Source organism: Atractosteus spatula, assembly GCF_055471065.1.
Source record: "Atractosteus spatula isolate fAtrSpa1 chromosome 10 unlocalized genomic scaffold, fAtrSpa1.hap1 SUPER_10_unloc_6, whole genome shotgun sequence".
Classification (NCBI taxonomy): Eukaryota; Metazoa; Chordata; class Actinopteri; order Semionotiformes; family Lepisosteidae; genus Atractosteus; species Atractosteus spatula.
This window is the reverse complement of record NW_028296626.1, coordinates 928,734-954,234: the sequence shown is the minus strand read 5'-3', so window position 1 is coordinate 954,234 and position 25,501 is coordinate 928,734. Positions and strand designations below refer to the sequence as shown.

General features: G+C 48.8%; 1 protein-coding gene and 1 pseudogene across 1 annotated transcript; one reads left to right on the top strand and one right to left on the bottom strand.

Moving 5' to 3' along the window:
- Window positions 1–472: 472 nt before the first annotated feature.
- LOC148811940 (5S ribosomal RNA) lies at window positions 473–591 on the top strand (annotated as a pseudogene).
- A 7,978-nt stretch (window positions 592–8,569) lies between these two features.
- On the bottom strand, window positions 8,570–17,092 carry LOC148811939 (C-type mannose receptor 2-like). Its single transcript, XM_088908714.1, has 5 exons — window positions 17,056–17,092; window positions 13,346–13,723; window positions 12,092–12,442; window positions 11,497–11,585; window positions 8,570–8,737 (listed from the first exon to the last, which is right to left on the bottom strand). Exons 1-5 carry the CDS (start codon window positions 17,090–17,092, stop codon window positions 8,570–8,572), a joined length of 1,023 nt encoding a protein of 340 aa, XP_088764840.1.
- Window positions 17,093–25,501: the final 8,409 nt, after the last annotated feature.

Below are 25,501 nucleotides of genomic sequence, written 5' to 3'. Positions count from 1 at the left end.
GGGCAGAGCGCGAACGCGGTCCCCCGCCCCCCACAAAGTGTGCGCTCCAGGTTCCCTCTTGGGGCTCTGCAACACAGCGGAAAGGCAGCGAGAAGGAGCCTCTTGCTCTGACGCCGCAAGGCCACAAGAGGGCGGAGGCGCCGCGCGCCCGGCCGACGTGTTGGACTGGTGCGCTTTATGTGCTGAAATAAACACGCGACAGCCCAGAAATGTTTTCAGAGTGCTGTGCACTGGAGGTTTTTGTCTTGTGAAGACTTGCCTTGTGCTCCTCCGTGCAGTTTGTTTGTCCTCCTCCAGTGCGGGACAAGCCAACACAAGGGAGCACATTCACCAACATCCAGGCACGCAACGCGATTTGGAAAGAAGCTCCTTTCCAAAGAGTTGCCCACGAACGATCCTTCAGTCCCGCTCTGGGGGCAAGGAGCCCCAGCCACACACAGCTTCAAGTAGCGAGTCAGGCGCTGTTGCTTTTGCTTATGGCTACACCACCCTGAACATGCCCAGTCTCGTCTGATCTTGGAAGTTCAGCAGCGTTGGGCCTGGTTAGTACTTGGATGGGAGACCACCTGGGAATACCAGGTGCTGTAAGCTTTTGCTCTCTCGGCCAGCAGGGGTCGCCGTTGGTGCCGTAGGCTTTGGGAGGAAAACCTGGAGGATGGAAAGGTGATCTATAGCCTCATCTCTAGAGATGTTTTGTTGCTATGGCATGTGTGTGACCCATATAAAAAAAAAACCTTTGTAAAACGAATATCGAAGCTGCCTCTAAATCTGCAAATGAAGATGAGTCGATAAACCACTTGTTTTTCGTATAACTATACATATATTCATTTATTACTGATTTCATTCATTGAGGTACAGCCATTCACTGTTTGACACGTCTGCACTGGTACAGAACCTAACAATCAGAAAACGGGTGAAACTGTCTTTAGAATTAGCATACAGTACCGAGGCCCCCATGACCAAATAAAGGCTAACCTTGATAATCAGCCTAAAGAATGCAGACTACAGCAAATCGACTGACTTTGAAAAGGGAATGAATGTCAGGAAGGAGTAGTGTAACTAGCTTGAAATGCTTCTCCGGACCTCTAACTAAAAGAAACCGAGACCCAGCAGTGTCATCGACTCCTTTCTAACTGGGATCCTATTGCAGCCATGCAGATCGTGGTGTCGTAACTCTTCCGTATCTGATATTGGACCAAGCACGTCAGGGGAGAGCGCAAACGCAGTCCCCCACTACCAGAAATTATGCAGTCGAGATTCCCACATTTTTTTTCTTATAAAATATACTTTATTCCGAAAAAAAAAAACATCTCAGAAAGAAACATCTCACACACATTAATACTCCACGTAATAAAAACAACGGCGGAACGGCGGTGATTGTCCGTTATCAATCATTGCAAGTGTGGGCGGATTTGCGCTATTATGAGAGTCCCTCCAAACCCTACCACTTGTTGTCCATTAATCCCTGTCAGGGCCCATAGTCCTTTCCAGCGCTCCTTCGCCGTGAGGAAACCCCATTTGGCTACGTCGCGTTTCATCCTCCTCCTGAGGTCCGCCAGAATCCTCTCCTCCAGCTCTCTCGCTCCCCACTCGATGTTGTGCCGGATGAGATTGTTCCTCACGTCCCACAGGCCTTTTTTTGTGAGGGACAGCAGCAGCCACATCAGGAACTGCCTCCCCTTGTCCAATCTGGTAGGTGCCAGCCCCAGCAGAATGTACTGGTAACTGTGCACCGCACCCGTTCCCAGGAGTTGCATGGTGTTGTCCATTCTGCCCCACACCGCCTTGGCGAAGGGGCAGCTCCAGAACACGTGCTCCTGAGTCTCCTCGACGAAACACATGTCCCGGGGGCAATGCGTATTCCTGGAGATCGAGTGTCTGTAGAGGACCTTTCTGGTAGCCAGTCTCTTGTGTACGGCCATCCAGTTGAGGTCCTTCAGTTGGTTGTCAAGTTCTTTGGGCTGTGTCCTTTCCCAGACTTGTCTGGGAACCTGCAGCTATTCGTCAGCGACCAAATGCCCCCTCACCTCTTTGTACAGGGCTCTGTGGTTGGTGCAGAGCTCTGGCTGTCTCGTGGCCTCGTACCTCCTGCTCCACTTGACAGCGTGGATGTAGAACTCTGGTCGCATCTCTGCCTTGGGCCCAGTGTTTGACCACTGGACCAAGTGCCTCATAGGGACAGAGAGCCACAGCCTGACAAAGTACTGGTACTTGTGGCCAATGGGCTCCCGCAGCGCCCGACAGAGGTTGCAGTAGAAGATGCAGTCGAGTTTCAGGGGGAAATGTGGGACATCTCGACCCCCTTCCTTGACCGGCTGACACATCCGGTTTCTCATGATGTACTCGTACTTGCCGCCCCAGATGAAGCCGAAGATCATCCCTTGCAGCGCTCGTCTGAGTCTGGCCTGCAGCGGGTACACCACCGCCAGGTAAACCAAAGCCGGCAGGATGTCTGCTTTCAACACCATCACTTTCCCTGTGTAGGACAGCGACCGCGTTTTCCACAGACCCAGCATCGCATTCACCTTGGCGATCCTTTCGGTCCAGTTGATGGTCTCGTTGTCCTGGCTCTGGAAGGAAACCCCCAGTATTTTAAGAGGCTCCGTGCAGAGCTCGAGACCCTCCGGCGCCGTCGTCCTGTGCTTCCAGGGCCCGAAGAACTTCAGTTTGCTCTTTCGGCGGTTGAGCTTCGACCCCAAGGCTCTGGAGTATTGCTCCATGACCTGCAGGGCCCTCTTCAGCCCCCTGTCCGACCTCAGGAACAGCGTTGTGTCGTCAGCGTACTGGGAGATCTTCAGGGTTTCCCCCGCGCCTCCCGGTATCTCCAGGCGGTTGATGACAGTTTCCCGTCTCACCGTCTCTGCTAGGGGCTCTGTGAAAAGAACATAGAGAAGGGGTGAAAGGGGGCAGCCTTGTCATACTCCGGATTCCTGGGGAATGAAATCCCCCAGGTTTCCGTTCACGTTGACTCTGCTGCCTACGTCAGAGTACAGTATCTTAATCCAGAGGCTGAAACTCTCTCCGAAACCAAAGCGTTCCAGCACCCTGAACAGATAGCTATGGTTCACTCTGTCGAAGGCTTTCTACTGGTCCATGCTGACCACCATCATTGGCATATTCCGGTCCTCGCCCCAGGCGATGGCGTCTCTGGTCAGCTGGAGGTTCCAGTTGACGGATCGCCCCTTCCACCCCACACGTCTGGTCACTGTGGATGATGTGGGGGAGGGCGGTTCTTAGTCTGACGGTCAGAAGCTTGGACAGGATCTTTATGTCCATGCAGAGCATCGTGATCGCCCTCCAGTCTTTGAGGTCGGCGGCGTCTCCTCCCTTGAAGAGCAGGGAGATGAGGCCCTCCCTCATGGTGTCTCCGAGTTTCCCCCGGCGGAAGATCTCCTGCACCACTTCCACCAGATCTGCCGCCAGGGTGTCCCAGAAGCAGGTGTAGAATTCCTTGGGGAGTCCGTCTGGCCCCGGCACCTTGCCATTCTCCATGGACAAGAGCACCGCCTTCAGCTCCTCGGCCGTGATTGGACCCTCCAAGTCCTCCCTCACCTCCTCTGATACACGTGCCTTCAGCCCCTCCAGAAAAGCATCGCCTGCCTCCACCTCTGTCTGCTTTTCTGAAAAGAGCTCCTTGTAGAAAGTGGTGGTCGCTTCTACCTTGTTGCTCTCGTCCAGCACTTCCTCTCCATCTCCCCGTCTCAGGCTGTATATCACCCTCTTTTTCTGGGCTCCTCGGACCTGATTGAAGAAATAAGAGGAACAGGTTTCATTATTTTCATAATGCTCCCTTTGTGCCTTGACCAGGAAAGCCTTGGCTTTCTCGGTGTGCAGCTTGTGGAGCCTTTCCTTCAGGTCCCATGCCTGGGCTGAATTGAAGGCTCCTCCCCTGTTAGCCGAGCTGTACTCCTCCTCTAGTTGTTTCGGGAGTCACGCAGCTTCCTTCCTCTCCCTGGCTGCCTTCCGTCTGCAGTACGTCTGCGCCAGCGTTCGGGTCCTGTCCTTCATGGACTCCCACCATTCCACCACGGAGCTGTAGCCGTCCTTCATGTCGACCCAGCTTGCGTAGTCTTTACTGAACAGTGCCCTGAAGTCGTCTTCCTCCAGTATCTCCCGGTTCAGCTTCCAGTACCCACGACCAAATGCAGGCAGGTTGGTGTTAGCCACCACCGTCACGCACTCGTGGCCCTACCATCAGAACCTGGCTCCAGGGCGGCTTCGAAGTAGTCCTCGTCTTCCTCGAGGATACTCTCCGCCACCGCTTCGGGAAGGCTCTTTTCTTCCCTTTCTTCAGTTGCTCCTGGACCTCAGGGGAGGGGATCCCCACTTCCTGGGCTGCCTCCTCCTGTTGCCCTTGGGCCTCTGGGGAGGGGGGTTCTGCTTCCTGGGCTGCCTCCTCCTGTTGTCCTTGGGCCTTAGGGGGGAGGGTTTCCATTTCTTGGGCTGCCTTCTCCGGTTGTACCTGGGCCTCAGGGGAGGGATGTTCCATTTCCTATAGGACGAGGAAACGGTTCTTCCTCACCACTCTTTTTTTCTGTCCTTCCGGTGGTGGATCCGCCTGCTTCGTTTCTCCCGCTTTCTTGGTGGGAGTTATCCAGGGCCCTTCCTCCAGTCGGCCATTTTGTCCATCATCTTGTGGCTCCACTGCGGCTGGAGGTGTGGCCTCGGCAGTTTCGGTTCTCTGCAGGGGAGGTGCGGGTTCTTTGTTCTCACCTCCCTCCCTTTGTCTCGAGACTGGTTTCTGCCGGCCGGCTTCCACCACCTGCACAAACGAAGGTTTGCTTACCTTACATTGGCGAAGGAGGTGTCCCTCGGCGCCACATCCATCACACGTCTTGGCAGCCTGGCAGTTTTTTGCCAGGTGCCCATCTTTGTTGCAGTCGTGACATCTTACGATGTCACACGTGTTCTCCTTGTGGCCGGACTGTCTGCACTTCTTGCAGAAATCCGGCATCCTGGGGTAATAAAGGTACCCCCTGTCAGATCCGATGTTGAAACGGGACGGGGGGTGCTGGAAACCGTCGACACCCTCTGGGTCCTCTCTCAGGAGGACTCGGAACTGGCATTTGCCGTACCAGATGCCGAGACTGTCCCTTATCTCCGTCGGTTGGCCCGCCACAGTTACACACCTCCATAGGAATGCTGTTATCAGTTCCGTTGGCACATAGGGATTGTATGTGTGGACTGTGATGGTCATCTGGTTTATCTTCCTCATCGGCTCCGGCCTGATATCAGAGAAACCAGTGTGCTTACCTTTCTCTCTGATTGGTTTTGTTGCCTTCTCGTATGAGGAGTCCGTGACCATATAGGCCTCCATGTATTTCTCTGCCTTGTTGTCTTGAAGGCAGTAGAGATCTCCAGCCACCAATTGCAGGATTCTTCTCAGGAAGGTCACAAAGAAGGTTTTTGCAGTTGGCATCGTCTCTCCTTTTTTGGTCCAGTGGAACCAGATCAGTTTCCTCTTGTCTGCCATCTTCTCTTTTTCCTGGAACAAAGAAGAAGGGAAAAAGGGAGAGAAAGAGAGAAAGCAAAGGCCCTGTGGGGAGGAGGGTTTAGCTGCTAAAGGAGCAGCAAGGGATCCCTGGCCTTTGTCCTTGTGGGCAAAGCCCAGCTAGATGCAGGCACAGGAGGAGGCCTTCGCTGGTCTCAAGGAGGGAGACAGGTGCTTGTGGTGAGCCACACATACTCGGTCCTGGCTGAGAGGCAGGAGAGGCAGAGAGAGAGGAGAGCTGAAGGTGCTCTCGAGGGTCTCGAGGAGAGACTGAGTGCCGCGGGCAGGCCATGTACACCCACTCTCAGCCGAGAGGCCAAGGAGGCAGAGAGAGAGAGGGAGCGGATAGCGCTTCCGAGTCTCAAGGAGAAAGCAAGCGCTGCGGGCAGGCCACGAGCACCTACTCCCAGCCAAGAGACCAAGGAGGGAGAGAGAGAGAGAGAAGAGAGAGAGGAGAGGAAAGCGCTGGTTCCCACCCAGCTCAGCTGCTGCTTGGCGTTAACCCCCTAGGCTCAACCTAGAGCGATACCAGCTCAAGCACTCTTCAGGATCTTCGATCGCCTTCTAGACCTTTGGAAAGACAAGAACTGCGGGCATGCCACTTGAACTTGATCTTAGCCAAAAGGCCGAGAAGTGACCTTCTGGTCTAAAGACCCTGGTCTTTACCCATCATGGTCCCCTAATAACCCCCCCTCTCTGAACTAGCTTCATCACTCTGCTCTCCTCCCTACTGAGAGCTACTGTGTGCTGAGCGGACTGTAGCATCATCCAGGTGGGGCTGCACACTGGTGGGGCTGGGGGGATCCCCCATCCCCAAGCGCTTTGAGTGGAGTGTACAGGAAAGCCCTATAAAAATGTAAGGGATTATTATTAATTATTATTAAGCAGTAAAAGATGGCAACACACTTCAGGCATGCGGAACATGAATGCTGGCCATGAATATTAATAAGCTCCGCATTCAATGACAACACCACAGAGCAAGAACACGTTTGAGCTGAAAGATTTATGTTTCACATTGAAACTGCAGGAAGTCTGATTACAGTGTAATTATGTGGCGAATGTTTTTACCACCGGGGGGGTGTCAAAGTGTTTTTGGACATTCACGTTGTAGGAAATGATTTAGCTCCAGTTTGCCTTTTATTTTATTTTTGAGTAAATAAACATAGAAATTGGCCTGTCTCATTATTGTCCAGTGCTTCAGATTAAGGAGCTCGAATCGTGTCTTATTTGATATATATGGAGGCTTTGGGTGACAGCTCTGTGGCTCAGTGGTTTTGCTTGGCTGCCTCATACTGCAGGTGCCCCGGGTTCAAGTCCAGACCCAGAGTGGTGTCGGTATGGAGTTTGCATGTTCTTCTGTGTGTGTGTGTCCCTTATTGGACTAGCAAGGTACGCCACTATCCATCCTGGATGCATGCACATGACCTAGCAAAAGACTTGAACCTTGTGCTTCCATAGGATAATAGAGGAGCTACGAACATGATGATTACACAGTACCTAGTTTGGGCGATGTCTTACGCCCATGAAAGTCCCCTGCAGTTCCATCCTCAGATATTGAGCAGATATATTCCAGATTTATTCAACCCTGACAGCCTCGATCCTCTCTTGACAGCCTTGTTAGAAGCAAAGCCAATTACTGCTGCGTTAAATTACTCTGGTGACCGACACCAAGCTGCATGGTCACTATAATCCAGTATTTATTCCCAACATGCCAGCGTGATTAAGTAGCACTATAACCCTGAGTATGCACAGATATATACAGTATGTCTCCTTCAAGAAGTTCCTTGAAGTATGTTCCTTTTAAATCATTAATACTACGCGTTTTTATATAGATCAAATTAAATGGTCTGAGACCCATGTTTAAAAGTTTAAAACAGACTTAAGGGCGTTATCTACAATACAGTATTTCTAAATGTAAGAACGTGAAAGCTGAGTGGACCTGATCTTTTTTTACCTTGTTTAGTCTTTTTTTTGTCAAGTGCAATTGTATTACAGATTGTAGCAGCTGAATGTGTTATTGGCGTTATATGTTATATGTATTATTGTTTGTACTGTATGAATTATTGTTGTTGCAATAAAAAAACCGGAAGTCGTGCATAGCAACGGTCACTAAGGAAGTGCGGCTTAACCAGGAATTCCGGTGTCCATGCAGTAGCGTCTGCGGCCACAAGAGGGAGACACTCCCGTCCGCTCTCACAGTGGATCAGCTGTCACACTGCTCACTTGGGGGTGGAGGGGATCCCCATTAACCTGTAAAGAGCTTTGAGCGGAGAGTCCACAAAAGCGCTATATAAGTGTAAGCAATTATTATTATTTATAACAAATCAAATTACTTAAGAACATATGAAAAGGTAATGATACCAATAGACAATTCAGCTTATTAGAGCTCTGTGTTTGTCCTGTACACATGTACTTACAATACATGGAATAATTTACAAAGATCCTACTGTGTCCCCCCGTGTAGAATAGATGTTCATAATCTGTTTAGTCTATTGTTAGTCTCTAAGCCGTCAACATTGAAAATTTGACGTTTAATCATATTCCACTTACTGTAAGTCCACCTATTCTGATCTGTGGCTTCAATGTCATCCACCATCAACCGACCAACCATTTTCATTCTCTTTAAAACTTTGAAATCCAACTTTTCAGCAGCTGGTCAGAAAGTCAAGTTGCCCAGTAAGGTTTATCAAATGTTCCCTTCCAAACATACGCAAGAGAAAAAAACACCAAAGCAAACAATTCTCATATAGTATTTCCTTGGATTTTAATAATACTACTATATTTAAATGTGATAATATATATATATATCCATTCATTAAACAACTCTCAATGAATTTTCACTGTACTGAGACCAGACCTTCATGTTTAAGAATCACTTATAAAGAAAATATTAAAATACATATCCATATATATTGAACCTTAATATAAATGCTACGGTATTTGAAGTTTGATGTCGGTCTGTCGCCAGTGGCGTTTTGTGTAGACCAGTGTTTCACACTGCCCAGAGGAATCCTGTGCAGACTGATCCTCTGACACTCAGTCTCCCATGGGGTGGCACTGCCCTGCGGAGCAAACACATCACTGATGAACTACCCGGCTTTCAGAATGCACGACGGCAAGGTTGTCCTGCTTAAGCATCTCACCGTCTTCCTCCTCGTCTTTCGAGAACACCACGCCATTGTCCTCCTGGCTCCAGCGCAGGCTGGTGTTTCTCAGCTCGGTGTGCTTGGACAGCTCTCTTGTCAGCTGCGGAGGGAACAGCACCACAGCGCCCGGGTCAGAAATCGGGCTTGGTATGTCTTCCTGAATGAGAGCTGCAGTCTTTTCGCGGTGGGGAGGAAGCAATCGCTGGGCGAAACAGGGAAGCAGCAGCAGACAGCGCCTGTGGCGGGTGATAGTGGTCTGTAGTGGGAGCCGGAAGCTGGAGTGAGCGCTCTGAAAACACGGGACATAGCAGGATTTGAAGTCGCAGAACAAAGCACGGAGGCAGCCAGAGAGGCGGTGTCGAAAAAAGGCAAAGCCCGGAGCCGATAGATACCCAAGCGAAGCAGCTAAGAGACAAAGTTGAAGCGAGAAATCTTCAATGCCAAGGAGCAAACACAAGTGCGATCCAAGAGCAAGGTTGAGGGAAATGGGGTCAAAGCATCGAGGAAAACTTGACTAAGGAACGCCAAGGCTCAAGCCTGAACTACCTAAGACTGAGCGAGGAAGTGATGCCATGTGAGGGCTGATCGTCAATATACTTGGATAAGGAGGCAGGTGATGGTTAACTGTGAGCAGGTGGAACTGATCTTCCACCTCATTGCACTGTCATGGCAACTGGGTGATTGACAGGTGGCCACGTCGGTTGCTGTGGTTACTCGGGAGGGTCTTCAAGCAATCCGATGTGAGCAGGCATGACACAATAAACAAAGCCAGCAAGGGAAACGTCAGCACTTTGATATAACCGCAAGCATGATCTCCAGTATTCTCTCTCTTACATTCCAGTTTAAAGCCCTTATTAACTCTGTAGCGGCGAGGCTTATTAAAATACAGGAATTAAGTTTTCTGTTCCCTTGCCAGTCCCTCTCTCCTTCACTTCAGTGGTGCTTGAGGCCACTCCATTTGGTTCACAATTAAGGTGTTTCCCTAGCTGATAGAGTGTCCTGATAAGGAACAGCTCCCCAATTCCTGAGATTCTCCAGCAACATAAGTAATCTAAATTCTGGCGCCTTAAAGTCTGTGATTCCAAGGGAAAGTGTTATTCAAAGTTGGTTTACGACTCTAAGGTCAGAGGGTATGGTTACTCATCATCAGCCAATCAGGAACTGGTAGGGCAGGTTAACCCCACGTGGGTCTCGGATGCCCATGAAACTTTCAACCAATGAACAACCTGCAGTTCCTCCAGGTAAAATCAGGCAACACAGAGAGCCTGTAAAGCGGTTCTCAGGGCAGAACAGTTGGGAAGCGCAGAACAGTTCGCAAGGAAACACAGTTCCCAAGCGCAGGACATTCTCGCAGCGCGCCTGCTGGATATTCAGCCTCAGGGTTCCACTTGAACATCCTCAGACTCAGCCCGGACCACCACGTAATGGCCAGTGTGCCTGAGTGCAGGACTTTCCTTTGTTCTAAGAGTTGAGAACGGAGGTAGCCAGCGCGTAACCTCCACCCGAGGTTAGCATCAGCAGCAAGCCTCGTGAACAGGTTGGAGGCTTGCTGCTGATGCTATTTAGCTGAATCACTATTCAGAACTAGCGCTTCATCACAAACGAACTGGTCTTCTTCCTGACCTGCTGGGACCCGCAGTCATTTTTCTCCTGTGCACAGTAAGCCAGAACTAACTAGCCGGTCTTCAGAGAGCCCACTGGTAGAGCATCGCAGTAGAAATCTCTTTCACCACGTCACAAGCAGCACCACTGCCTGGCACCGAGCCAGAGAGCGCAGATTGGACAGCAACAAGCCTCCCTTTGCTTCTTTGTGTCTGCAGGAGATCTGACTCCACACAGATTGGATGAGTATTCAACATTTTGCATTACAGCTCGAGAATTCAATTGTTACCTCAACCACAGTTGATATCAATTTAATTCCTATGAGTGATGTACTTGTTTTGAGTATCTAGTGTAGAAGTTGTAACCAAGTTCACTTACGAAACGGTCTAAATGAATGATATACTGAACGTATGTCCTCTTGGTATTGGTAACTCTTCGTGATTGAATATATACCTGTTGCATTCTGCTAACTCTCGATAAGATCTGTTATGTTTATATGCACATTTTATGTATTAATAAATATATTCTCGTGTATTAGTACCTGTGTGTGTGTGCGTTGTTTGAGTTATCCCGCAAGTTGGATTCTAATACCATGAAAAGAATCATTTTGTGACTTACTGCTACAATTAAGAATTGTCCCAGTAAATGCGCAACCCCTACATTACTGGTGCCTCGTGAGAGGAAACTACAACTCTATAACTCCACCCTATATCTTTGTGTCTATTCATATGCACCCTTAATGCAAAATGCCAAAAGGAAGATAATAGTAACTTCTTGTGTTTGTTTTGTATGGTGTTTATTAATCACTTCCACTCCCCAGTTTATAAATACTTCCAGTCTGTCCACAGCTCTGCGCTCATCTTCTCTTGCTCCCCTCCCTCCACCCCAACTTCACCCTTGAGGCTGCCTCCCTGGCTCATTCTTCACAAATGATTTCCCCAGCCAGGTGAGGTAACACTAAAATAAAAAGTACACTATCCCTTTTATATTCATCTGATTGTTTCCTCATTAGTAGATTTTGGAAGAAACTGCTAAAATGCTTTTTTTGGACTAAAGAAAATCCCCAGTAATGACTCATATTGGTAGGAACCCACTGCTTGTAATGTGTGACAACCATTTTGATTGAGTGTATTTCTGATTTCTGTATAATGTAGCAATGTGTGGCTAATTATGCATAGCATTGACTGGATTATCTTTTTTGTCTGCTGCAGCTCCACCTATACACACTGACACAGTCTAGCAGTCGATTTCTTATACCTGGACCAGAAGCGACTCCTCAACATCTGGGTCATTAGGATTCACTCCCGAGTCCATTAATATCCTCACTCTCAGCACCACCCTCTTCCCTGCGGGGGAAATAATGAAATCAGTGTAGAAGATAATAAAAGAGGCAAACCCCATTCTGAAGGAGCATTAAGTGATTCAACCTGCCTGGTCTGAGGGACAGTTATTTGGTCAAGGACGTCGAAACATCAATTACAATATTACAAAAGACTGGTGCTCCGGAGGTGGCTCCAGAGTCTATCCCAGCAAGCAAAAGGTGCAAGGCAGGGTTCACCCTGTAAGTAATGCCAGTCCGTCACAGGGCACACACCACAGCTTATTTTGCCCAAGAGCTAATTCAAAACCTACCAGCATGTCTTCGGAATGCAGGAGGCAACCCACGCAAAAACAAGGAGAACATTCAAATACGAGGCAGCAATGCTAACCACTGCACCCAGTGCACCCTGGGACCGACTCTGGGCCACCACAAGCGCAAATTGGACAAGCGGTCGCTTAGAACGAAGTGCCGGCGACATTCCCCGCAAGTTTACCCCTATAAGGCTGTCGAAGTGGCCCCGCAATAACTTACCACTGTAGCAGAAGAACGCGTAGGTGGTATTGCAATAATAGTCATTCCAGGAGCCTCTCGCGCTCCCCTGCAGATTCACAGCGCCACAGCTCTGAATGCCGCCATCATTGTTGGGCTCCCCCTCGTACCAGGGGCGGAAAGTGGAGATGTCCCCATCAGACCACTTCCAGGGCTCGGTGAACAGCCCGATCCAGACCTCCCTGCCTCCGGCCGTGACTCTTACTAACTCATTCTCGCTCTGGCTCCTCACCCAGGTCAGGTCGGTATAACGCTCTCTGCAAAACATCTGGGCTTCTGTCCAGTTCTTGTCCTCGGCCACCAGGAAGTATTGATCAGCTGCGCCTTCCCCCCCTGAAGAAGTGAACCCCAGTCAGTAGTCTGGTTGAGGGTCACGGAGCAGCCTCAGCAAGCAACAGGCTGGATACCACCTGGATGGGACGCCAGTCCACCGCACGCAGACATAAGACCTAGGGTCAGACATTCCCAGCAGCCAATTCACCCACCAGAGCGTTGGACTGTGGGGGACACTGGAGCACCTAGAGGAAACCCCCGCGAACACGGGGAGAACATGCAAACTCCACCTCGCCACCCCAGGATTTGAACCTAGGGCCCCGGTGCCGCGAGGAAGCGACGCTAACCGCTCCTTATATAGCGCTTTTCTGGACTCCACTCAAAGTGCTTTACAGGTAATGGGGACTCCCCTCCACCACCAGCAATGTGCAGCATGCACCTGGATGATGCGACGGCAGCCATAGTGCGCCAGAACGCTCCCCACACATCAGCTATCAGTGGGGAGGAGAGCAGAGTAATGAAGCCAATTCATAGATGGGGATTATTAGGAGGCCATGATTAGTAAGGGTCAATGGGAAATTTGGCCAGGACGCTGGGGTTACACCCTTACTCTTTTCGAGAAATGCCCTGGGATTTTTAATGACCACAGAGAGTCAGGACCTCGGTTTTACATCTCATCCGAAGGACGGCGCCTGTTTACAGTATAGTGTCCCCGTCACTATACTGGGGCATCAGGACCCACATGGACCGCAGGGTGAGCACCCCCTGTTGGCCCCACTAACACCTCTTCTAGCAGCAACCTTAGTTTTTCCCAGGAGGTCATCCAGGTACTGACCAGACTCACACCTGTTTAGCTTCAGTGGGTTGCCAGTTGTGAGTTGCAGGGTGATATGGCTGCATTATTATGACTACACATTCAGTATTCGTGAGAGAAAGACCGTAAAAGACTCATGGGACATTTACCTTGATAGCAAACGGAATACCTCGTGAAAGTGCAAGAGCGATCAGCCCACAACCCGCTGCTGATCATCGCCACGCAGTTCTCCTTGCCGCCGTAGTTGTTTGGTTCTCCCGTATGCCAGCTGGTAAAAGCAGACCTTCCCGCGCCGTAGAGGTAGCCCCCCCCGAGGGACCACTGCCACAGGTCCCAGACGTAGTACAAGCCGATCCAGGCGAAGCTGGTGGCTGGCTCGGCTGTGGAGAGGAGCTGCTCCAGGTCGGCTGGCCCGCTCACGGTAGCCATGTCCGTGTACTGGCCCCTGCAGTACTCCCGAGCCCCCGCCCATGTCCTGCGCTTGCTCACAAAGTGGTAGCGGTGAGGTGAGGCCAACGCCCAGAGGCCTGAAACGCGGGAGGCAGGGTTGAGGCTTAGGAGCAGTGGGTGATCAGCTCGCGATGCCTGGCCAAGCCAGCCTATGACGGGCCAACGCATTGGAGAAGCAAATCCGGTCAGGAAATGGCCCGGCACTTCTCAACCCCACATTTGTGGCTGTCGTTTAGAGTGGTTTCGTCTTCCCTGGGTTAGAATTTCAGATGGGTCTGCCCATGCACTGTGAAGTGGCACAGGGGCTAGAGCACTGCAGTTTCTCAGCGCTGGGACGCTGGGTTCAGCTCTGCTTCTGGTCTGGTTTGTATATTCGACACTGTGCTCACGCTGGGTTTCCTCTAGGGTGTTCCAGTCTCCTCGCCAGTTGAAAGGCATGCTGGTATATTCACTGACGTCTGGGAGAGTTAGTGCAGGTGTGAGTGTGTGTGCCCTGTGATGGAGTACCACTCCTTGTGCCTGCTGTTTACTGGAATAAGCTCTGGTTGTGCCACCACCCTGAACTGGATGAGGTGGAACAGGTGGGAGGATGGAATATCATATAATCAAGAGCACCTCTGATATAAATGTTGGGTGGAACGATAAATTGACACAAAGCAACGGCATCAACAAGACCAGATGATAATCCGTCTAAGGAGGTACGACCTCCAAGTTGATAGGCTGGTGGCCACAGGTTTCTTGATGAGCAATCGGCCCCTCAGTCATTTCTGTACTTCGCTCAGGTCCAGATGAGCGGACCAGTCCAGACCGCAGACGATCGCAGGCGATACAGAGGGATTAGCGGAGGCCGAGAAGCGGGCAGCAAATGAAATTCAAATGATTTAAACCAGAAACACCTGACAGATGACGTCTAACTGCAGGGTTCTGGCGTGCAGGCAGGGAAAACAAACTTCTGATGCAAAACTCAGGGAGGCGACTCAGGGAAAAGACTGAGGTGTTTATGCTGATGAGTCGTTTGCATCCTCAAAACAATGTGGGTGAGCCATAAGCCACAGGCACAAGGCAGGACAGATGAATGACTACGTTAACACAGGGACACCAGCCCATTGCAGGGCACAGATACGCCCACACTCACATCAGGGCCAATTTTCCCAGAAGTTAATTGACCCTCCAGCATGTCTCTGGACTGTGGGAGGAAACTGGGGCAAACCTATAAGAAACACACATGAACTGGAGGGACATACCACCTCCAGACAGCAGACAGCGGAACTAGAAAGATCTATCTAGGTGAGCCAAGTGCTTATGAGAGGTTAGCCATCTTGATCCTGCAGAAAGAGACTGTACCCCCAACAGAAAAAGTCTTGAACAGGTGTGCATGTGCAAAACTCTTTGCAGAAACTCCAAACTCTCCTCGCAAAGCACATAATCAAAGGACATATCGATGTCCTTTCCTGGACTCTTAATGGCTTGAATACACTCTTCATGTAATTAGACTCGATTGGCGCTGTTACAAGGCTCTCACTCATATAAATTTTCCTGTCATGCTCCAGGACCAGGAGTAAATAACAGTGCTTTGATCAATTAATAAAGGCCTGGATCACCTTGACTATGATCAATTAAACAGATGGTCTGTTCAATTAAGTAACTGAGGAATCATTGGGAACAAACATAAATAAAACCGGTGATTCAGGGTGACCTACAGTATAAGATTCACTAGACCTGAGCTCTCCCTCGGTCAGGATCAGAGAGCCCTGTACTGACTGGACCAGAGTCACAGACCCCTGGACTAACTGTACCAGAGTTACAGACCCCTGGACTGACTGGACCGAGGCGCTGGCCCTTTCAACACCGAAGTTCAGAGGTCTGAATAAACCTCTTTTTATCTTCCATCTCCGCCGATCCAAATTGGAAAGGAGAGAAAAAGCCCACATGAGGAAATTACAATACATGTACTGTATATAATCAATTTTTTTAAACCAGCCATAAATTAACCTTGGCAAACTGTCTACAACCGTTCACCGTTTTTTTTTCCCTACGACACTATATAAATTTGTGACCAATTCTAAATAAAGTAAACAAGTAGGCAGGAGCAAACGGTGTATTTGAATGAAGCTGAACACATATTTCTTTGCCTCTTTACTGGAGAACACCAAAAAGGTGCTCCAGGAAAATCCTAACAGGCCATCATGGACATCTCCCCTCTATGACACGCTTGTGAGAATGAAGAGCACGTTCAGCAACAGACTGATCCAACCGCGGTGCGACAGGGGGCGCTACAGGAGGTCATTCGTGTCTTCTGCCACCAGACTGCACCACTCATCCACTGTGTGTCTGGGATGGGGCAGCACTGACTCTGACCTGGTTTTGGACTAAACAGTAAACTCTCTGCTTCCATCGGGTTTTTTCCCTGTTTACAATTGTTTTTTGTGCAATACATGCCAGGGACTTTTGCAATATATTTACATTGTGCAATACAACTTTTTTGTGTACTGTTCTGGCTTGCTCTTTGTATATTCTGGACTGTGAGCGACTATTCTTAGTGCACTTCTCACTGACTGTACTGATTGGATTGTGTTGTTGTATTGTTGTATCATATCGTTACACTGTCGCTGTGTTGACAGTGCTGCTGTCGCACTGCAATTTCCCCTCACGGGATCAATAAAGTATCTGTCGATAAGTAACCGTCGTTGTGTTTCAGATAGTTACAGAGAGCTGGTGACACAGTTCTGTTCACATACTGGGGTTGCCCTCCCATCTATCCAGGACATTTATGACAGACGGTGCTTGAGGAACGCTCTAAGCATCATCAAAGATCCCACACACCCCGGCTACAAACTGTATGACCCTCTACCATCTGGAAAACGGTACCTGAGCATTCGGGCCTGGGCTACCAGACTCAGAGACAGTTTTTACCCCCGCACTAATAAACTATTAAACTCCCAGCCTCTCTCACTCTCACCTCACCTCTCACCTATGATCTGAACCTCACAGTGCCTTACCAAAAACTCAAACATACATTGAAATCTACCTCTACCTTACATGTCAAAAAGCTCACTCCCCATAATTTCTGTCCTTTTATTTCATTCTGTTGATGCATGTTTTTGCACATCTGACGTTGTTTTGCACATTACCTGTTACCTTTTGTTGTTTTGCACATGGCCTGTTGTTGTTTTTGCACACTGCCTGTTGTCTCTGTCTTTCTTTTATTATACAATTGTATTGTTGTTTTTTTGTATTACTTATGGTCTGAGAGCTAGCTAAATAGCTTTTCGTTCTACCATATACCTGTATATGAGTATAATGACAATGAACTTGAACTTGAACTTGAATACTGTGCAGTAATGCAACATCATCCATCCAAACAGAGGTTTGGGGTTAGTAAACACAAATGAAAAAAGGACACACTAACCTGAGACGATCAAGGTGAGGCATGCCTTCTTAGCCATCACTGCGGGTCGGCGATCTGCAATCAGAGAAACACTTAAGAGCTCCTTTCAGATTTCTTTGATTTTCATTTAGATGTAGTTTCCAATTAGCTTCCGGCCCTTAGTGGCCCAGATGGGAACTTGGCTTTGCTGGACAAAAGCAACATAATAAAGACATAATACGTGATCAATTTACCAAGACCTGTGATGGAGTGGCGTCCTGTCCAGGATGTAGCCTGCCTAGTGCCCTTTGCTTGCCAGAACAGGTCCTGTGGCCCTGAATTGATAAGATCAGATCACTTTTATTGGCCATATTCAATTTCTTGCATTAGGAATTTTTCTTTTCACAGACCCCAGTTTGCTCTCCATGAGACACACAGACAGGGAGAGAGAAGCTGGGGGTCAGAGCGCAGGGTCGGCCATTTATACGGCACCCCTGGAGCAGCTGGGGTTCAGGGCCTTGCTCAGGGGCCCAAATGAGTAGGATACCTCTACAAGCTGCGGGACTTGAACCGACAAACCCTTCCAGCCCCAGGCGCAGAGCCTGAGCCACAGAGACACCGATTTTGTTTTCACTGGATAAGCAGTGACTTAAAGCAAGGTGTTGTCTGTAAATAAAGGAGAAGCTGATAATTTATCATCTTTCTCATCAGGTTCTCCCTGGGTCAACATCGCTTGACCAGTACACTTTCACTTAAGGCAGAGCCTGGCTTTGGAGTCGCCAATTACTCAAATAAAGCAACTGACCACTCCCTCTTCAGAACAGGTTGCACTGCGGGCTACAGTGAAGTAAACACTCTTTTTGAGCCCTGTCGGTACGCTGGGTACCCTACCCGCTAAAACGTTCCCAGACTCTCAAATGAACAAGGCTTACATTTCTCGCAGGTTTGGACATTTACAATCTTTAAAATGTCCTGAAATTTCCCTATAACTGTTAAAAGCTCCCTCCACACCCTGAAACAATAACATCGGGATTTCCTAACAGGTCACTCATTCTTACACAGTGTTTCTGAAACTTTGCACTTCTGTAATTCTTTGTCGATTTGCGTTGCTCCCCGACATTTTTTTCCCCCTCTAGTTTAGTCACCACTCACCGTTCTTTTCCCTTCTGGAAGCGGGGGGTGTCTCCGACCCGCCCGGGACGCTAGGTAGACGCGGACTGTTTCCAGGCCTGTACAGCCCTCGGTCTCTCCTCCGATCACCTAGCTGCGGTCCCCATGGAAACCATTCGGGCTTAGCGAGGCCCAATCTTATTGGTTCTCTGCAAGGACAATATTCAAATCGACTCCCCCCACCCCATGCCAGGTGCCTAGGCAAATCAGTCTCTCTGCTTTACTTTGGGATCATTTTAATTTAAATCCCTGGCAAATCAATTTCATCTGCTGCTCGAGGTTTTGATTTATATCCACAGGGGGGGTGGTAAATGTGTTTTCTTACGGTTGGGGTCCAGCAAAACCAATAGGACAAAGACAAAACACTGTCAACAAAGAAGGTGGCGCAACAAAGTTTCAGCCAATTATTTCAGAAAATTAGTTTACACTGTTTAGAAGTCAGATGGTGGCACGGTTCTGGTACAGTGGTTAGTACCCTTTGATGGCCTGGCACCCCGTCCATCAAAGGTACACTGACAGGCTGAAAGAACTCTTTAGTCTGAAGGAACTGAGTCTCTTCAGTCTGAAGGGTGTGTCCCACACTGACAGGCTGGAGGAACTGAGTCTCTTTAGTCTGAAGGGAGCGTCCCACACTGACAGATTAAAGAAACTGAGTCTCTTTAGTCTGAAGGGAGTGAACCCAGGTGCCCTGTGCTGAGCCAGGATCAGGGTGGAGTGGCGATTGCCATGATCCGGCGAGCACAAAGCTTCATCAGCTGCCCGTTGCCACAGGAGGTAAGAGGATGTCCAGTGGTGACGTGCTTCCCTGTCCGTCGTGGCAGTGAACAGGTACTGGTTACAGGATCTCTAAAAAAGGAAATAAAGACTGAAATCAGATCCGACTTACCATGCTGCCACGGCGACGGTGCACTGCCCAGTGAAAGTGGCAGCCTGTCCCTGGACTGTGGGTGGAAACTGGAGCACCTGGAGGAAACCCCCACAGACCAGGGAGAGAACATGCAAACTCCACACAGACAGCACCCGCACCCCAGGTCCAGCACTGTGAAGCATGCCCGACGATGCGGAAGGGCTTTTACAAATGAGTGTGTAACTCACACTGGTGCCCAGGATGGCCTGCTACCGGAACGCAACCTAATTTTCTTAATGCAGTTTGTTCGAAGCGGTTCGCAGGAGCTGGAGGTGAGGACTGAGCTGGGGTCCAGTGTGCAAGAGTGACTGCTGATGTCGTGTGTGTGTGTGTGTGTGTGTGTGTGTGTGTGTGTGTGTGTGTCTGGATCATTGTGAGCGCCGTCAGGTTTGTGTATTTGTTTAAACAAGAGGACGTGTCTGTGCGGGTCTGACTCTGTGTGAGGGTGCAGCTCTAACTGTGTGCGCGTGCGGGCCTGTCTATCTCTCTACAATGCATGAGGGGCTAAATCTGCCTCCGAGAACCCGACTTTTCAGAAGAAAAATCTATGAAAAGGCACGGCCTGGGCCTCTTCTCTTGCTCCCAACGTATAATGCGCGTTACACACTGGTTGATGAAGCTGGTGTCTTCAGCTGTAACCCTAGCTATTTATGCAAACAGCTCTTTTATGAAAAGCAGCTCTAGGCCTAGACAAGAGGAAATGATTAAACAAATCTTGGATTTATGGCTTATTCAAAGCAGACTGAGTGCTGCTATACTGTATGTAGGAGCCAGAGATGAAGAATGAGCTATTTAAGGAAATCAGGAGTGTGAGAGAGGGAGTGTGTGTTTTTCCTCCCAATAGAGAAGGCTTGTGGTTCTTTATGCTTTTCTGCACAGGCTGCCAACGTGAGTACATGTTGGGTTCTTGGTTTGAATGCTCGAGTTGTCAGGTTGGCGTTTTTTGTTCCTGTTGGAGCCCATAATTGTGAACAAGGCGTTTAAGGACGTCTCTGTGCGGGTGTGCGTTTGTAATGACGTGTGTGTGCCTCTCTGTTTCAGTATAAAAAATGCATTTAAGACATTCAGCCTTTTCATGTTCTTAATATTCTTTCCTTCTTGACAATAATAACTAAGGTGGCTGCTGGAAGAGGTGTTACTGGGGCCAGGAGGGGGTGCTCACCCTGCGGTCTGTGTGGGTCCTAATGCCCCAGTATAGTGATGGGGACACTGGACTGTAAACAGGCGCCGTCCTTTGGATGAGACGTAAAACCAAGGTCCTGACTCTCTGTGGTCATTAAAAATCCCAGGGTGTTTCTCGAAAAGAGTAGGGGTTTTACCCCAGTGTCCTGGCCAAATTTCCCATTGACCCTTAACAATCATGGCCTCCTAATAACCCCCATTTATGAATTGGCTTCATTACTCTGCTCTCCTCCCCACTGATAGCTGGTGTGTGGGGAGCGTTCTGGTGCACTATGGCTGCCGTCGCATCATCCAGGTGGATGCTGCACATTGGTGGTGGTGGAGGGGAGTCCCCATGTCCTGCAAAGCACTTTGAGTGGAGTGTCCAGAAAAGCACTATATAAGTGTAAGCAATTATTATTAATTATAATGTAATAAGTCCATTATTTCTCACCACTCCATTGCAAGGCATACACAACACAAACACCAGGACAGGACAGGTGTTTAGGTGAGGACAGACTGGATCAAACAAAAACAACATTTGAAGTGAATTGCAAATGTATTGAGTCGTGATGCAACTGTAACTTGAACCTAACATGACTGGGGCGTGCATTTTTTAAAAATTGCATTTTCACAGCTGAAATACAAAATGAAGCTGATCGCAGTCCAAACTCAAGGTTTTGTTGTAAAACTAAATATTCAACATGTTTCTACCTGTCCCCTTCAGCTCACTCAGAAGTCCACAGCCTGCAGCCTGGTGCCTCTCTGTCTCTCCCCCTCCACACTGCTGGTCCAGTGGAGGTGCTGTTCGATCCTGCAGGATCTGTCCAGTCTCGTATAATCTTACTGAGCAGCGCAGGGCTCCCTGGCCCCAGGTACGAACAGTGAGTGTCAGTGCAGAACAGCTCTCTGACACTCTGCTCCCTCACTCCAGCTGATCAGGGCAACTACACAGTGAGGGACCTTAAGGGAAGCAGTATCAGCACTGTGATTGCACTGTGGGTGGTGAGCAGGTCTACAGTAGGGTCACTAGAGGGCTCTATATTCTTGACAGAGTGTGTTCTTATATCATCCTCTGTCCTGATTGTCTTTCAGCTCACAAAGACACTGTCACCCTGCAGCCTGAAGCCTCTCTGTCTGTCCCTCTGTTCACTGGAGAGCCAGTGAAGGTGCTGTTTGATCCTGCAGGAGGTGGAAACTGGACCTCAGTGTGTTCTGTCCAGAACAGCACAGCCAGCTGTGTCCCCCAGTACAGAAACAGAGTGTCAGTGAGGGACAGCTCTCTGACAGTGCGCTCCCTCACTCCAGCTGATCAGGGCAACTACACAGTGAGGGACCTTCAGGGATACACTATCAGCACTGTGATCATCACTGTGGGAGGTGAGCAGGTCTACAGTAGGGTCACTAGAGGGCTCTATATTCTTGACCGAGTGTGTTCTTGTATCATCTGTCCTGATTGACTTTCAGCTCACAGAGTTATTCTCACCCTGCAGCCTGGAGCCTCTCTGTCTGTCCCTCTGTTCACTGGAGAGCCAGTGAAGGTGCTGTTTGATCCTGCAGGAGGTGGATACTGGACCTCAGTGTGTTCTGTCTAGAACAGCACAGCCAGCTGTGTCCCCCAATACAGAGACAGTGTCAGTGCAGAACAGCTCTCTGACACTGCACTCCCTCACTCCAGCTGATCAGGGGAGCTACACAGTGAGGAACCTTCAGGGAAACACTATCAGCACTCTGATTGTCACTGTGGGAGGAGAATAAATTCTGGTATTTTTACAGAATGAGGCTGGAAAACGTGGAGTGTAGCTTGTGCCTGGCCTGAACCCTCTCCAATGGCTGAGCGATGTGTATCTGCAGCTCTTGCAATGCAGCTCAGTACATGCAATGGAACTACACCCTGAATCAGGACAGTGTGGGGGACAGTGCACTATGGGAGTTGTGGTTCCTGCCAATTGGGGAAACGCCCCTCAGGACTACATTTTCAAATTGGCTGTCCACATGTGGCCTCGCACTCCCAGAAAACGTCCCCACGCTTATGTCCATTTTCCAGGCACCAGAAGCCAGACACATAGGTGCTTGCAGAATTATTTTGCTCCAGAAATGGGAAAAAAAATTAAGAGCATAATCTGACATGCAAAACTCCCTTTCCCGTCGACAGTTGTCCTGTGACACGTGAACTTAGTTTATAAATCCTGAAATAAAGTTGAGTTTTTACCACTCTGCACTATCTCTGACTTTATAAAGCATGAAATGTCTACCCGGAACCAGCACATTACTTTATTGGTTTTCAATGAGACAGCACTTCAAAAGGAGCTGCTGATGCTTTACTAGCTGTTTTTTGTGAGTTACTTTCCCATGTAGATCAGATCACTTTATTGGCCATATACAATTTCTTGCATGAGGAACTTGTCTTGTCACAGACCCCAGCTTACTCGCCATGAGATACACAAACAGGGAGAGAAGCTAAGGGGTCAGAGCACAGAGTCAGCCACTTACATGGCACCCATGAAAGGCCTTGCTCAGGGGCCCGACAGAGTAGGATTCCTCTGCCGGCTACAGGATTTGAACTGACAACCCTCCAGCCTCAGGGAGGGGCACAGATCCTGAGCCACAGAGCCACCACTCTGCCCTGGGACCCATATCTGAACTATATGTTGGGATCAGATCTCAAGCTCATTACATTATTCTTTATGGATATTAATTCCCCTTTGCTAGACGTTGCATTATTTTTTAGGAACATAAGCTGGCCTTACAATGGGACCTCTCAGTACTGTATTTGGTAGCTGCAAGTGAACCACAAACTCTGTTTAACTGGCGGTCTATAACCCGCCTCTATTCCATTTATTTTTATGGGAAAAGAACTCGAAACCAGAAAGTTCTCAAGGATTATTATTAATTATTATTATTATTATTGTCTTTCTGTTCTCCTCCGGACTCACAGGACCAACTCCTCCAGGACGAGCTTGTGTCCTCTCCATCCTCACCCCTGTCCTGACTGTCCAGTCTGCCCTAGGAGTCCTGGCTGGTCTGTATTATAGCAAGACCAGGAGAGAGAACCAGGCAGGAGACAGGCCTGTGAGATTCTCTGCCATTCAAGAAGGCAACAATAGAGAGATGGGAGAGGAGGAGACACAGCCAGAGAGGAGAGAGTCTGGGAGAGGAGAGACGCACACTGCTGGCGATGATGATGAAACAGGAGAGGAGGCACAGCGATAGAGGAGAGAGTCTGGGATGCACACTGCTGGTGACGATGGAGAGACGGGAGAGCAGGAGGCACAGCCGGAGAGGAGAGAGTCTGGGAGAGGAGACACACACACTGCTGGTGCCATCGGAGACGCAGGAGATGAAGAAGCACAGACCCTCCCTTGTGCTGCAGTGCATAAGATCTTTCCTCATCTGTTTGACAGGACTATTGTAAAACCTGACATTAGAAGACACATCCCTGATACACATCAAAGGGTTGACGTTTTCTTTTGGAACTAAACAATACGCTCTAAGCATGTTAGTCCCTTCAGCAGGGCTGGCGCCAGGGGGGTGATGATATTCTGGTTGAAACAGAGCAGTTGCAAAGCCCCCTTTTTGCTGGTGCAGAATGATCACTGTGCGTCTCCCAGGTGGGGTTGCTGGTGCAGGATGATCACTGTGCGTCTCCCAGGTGGGGTTACTGGTGCAGAACAATCACTATGCGTCTCCCAGGTGGGGTTACTGGTGCAGAGTGATCACTGTGCATCTCCCAGGTGGAGTTACTGGTGCAGAAAGATCACTGTGCGTCTCCCAGGTGGGGCCGCTGGTGCAGAATGATCACTGTGCATCTCCCATGTGTGGTAGCAGTTCAGTGGGGAGTATATCCCCTCTTTTATATAAATTACTATCTGGGTGAAAGGTATTATATAAATGCAAGGAATTCTTTATCATTACTAGTATTTTCTGAACCTAGCCTTTGAGCCACAGGAACACATTTGTTTTGAACAATAGAAGGGATTATTTCTACTGGTGCGCACAGCAGATGCTGGTCAGTTCCAGATCCAGATAAAATGAGGTGCCAAATTTGAGGAGAAAAAAAATCGAATGTAAAAAATGAGAAACTTAAAAAAGACACATGAAATAATGCACAATGCTATTATTTCAATCAACTGAGGAACTTGGGAAGGGTGTAGGAATTCTAATTCATGTCTATACATTTGTGTCAATTTACTAGGGAGGAGTGGTGGCCCTATACAATTTCTTGCATGAGGAATGTGTCTTTTCACAGACCCCAGCTTGCTCTCCATAAGACACACAGACAGGGAGAGAGAAGCTGGGGGTCAGAGCACAGGGTCAGCCATTGTACAGCACCCCCTGGAGCAGTTGGGGGGAAGGGCCTCATTCAGGGATCTCTGCCAGCTGCTGGATTTGAACCGGCAACCTTCCAGCTAGACACACAGATCCTTAGCCATAGAGCCACAATCTTGTTATGTAAATAGATATCCTGATCATGTTGATACTGCTCATTTGTGTAATTACCTTTTAGGCTCTTTAATGCGACTTCAAGAACACTCACTTCTGAAGAGGTGCTGAAGTCTGTGAATGTGATCTCTCAGACCGTTCTCCAGACATCTTCAGAGCTCTGTGAACTTTAACTCTTTTAACGTTTGCCAGTTTCCAGAACCAGCGAGAAGCGTAGCTTCTCAAGACTAAACTTGTTTAAAAAAAATGAACAACACTGCAATTGAAACCAATGACATTAGAACAGGGTATTTTAAAAAATATTTTGTCAATACAAGTACATAGAAGAGTTTTACTTCTTGCTATGTTCTATGAGGTGCTAATGACCGTTAAAGCATTGTAGCATTAAGACTGATTTTGTTTTTTTTATAATAAAAATTAACATTCCGGTTAACATTCTTAATGCGTTTTGGGTATTAAATCAGCCTGAGATCACCAGATGTACTGCTGTGTCAACAACTGTGCTGTTGTGCCCAAATCTATCCTGAAAATTGTCTCTGTATTTTAATTGAAGCTTTTCGTAAAAATTTGGTTGGACTCACAAATCGGACCCTGGACACTGTCTCTGCACGTATCCAAGCCCGTCTCACACAGGTTTACCAGTGACTGCAATCCCAACTACAATCCTTCATTCGAAAGCAGTTCAGATCGTGGCTGGGGGCTCCAAAATGTGCTGATCAGAGTTTCCCCACCCCCACACCCCCAGGAGAGGGCACTGACAGAAGAAAAATCACAAAGCGACTCATTAAAGTCGTGTCTGTGCCACAG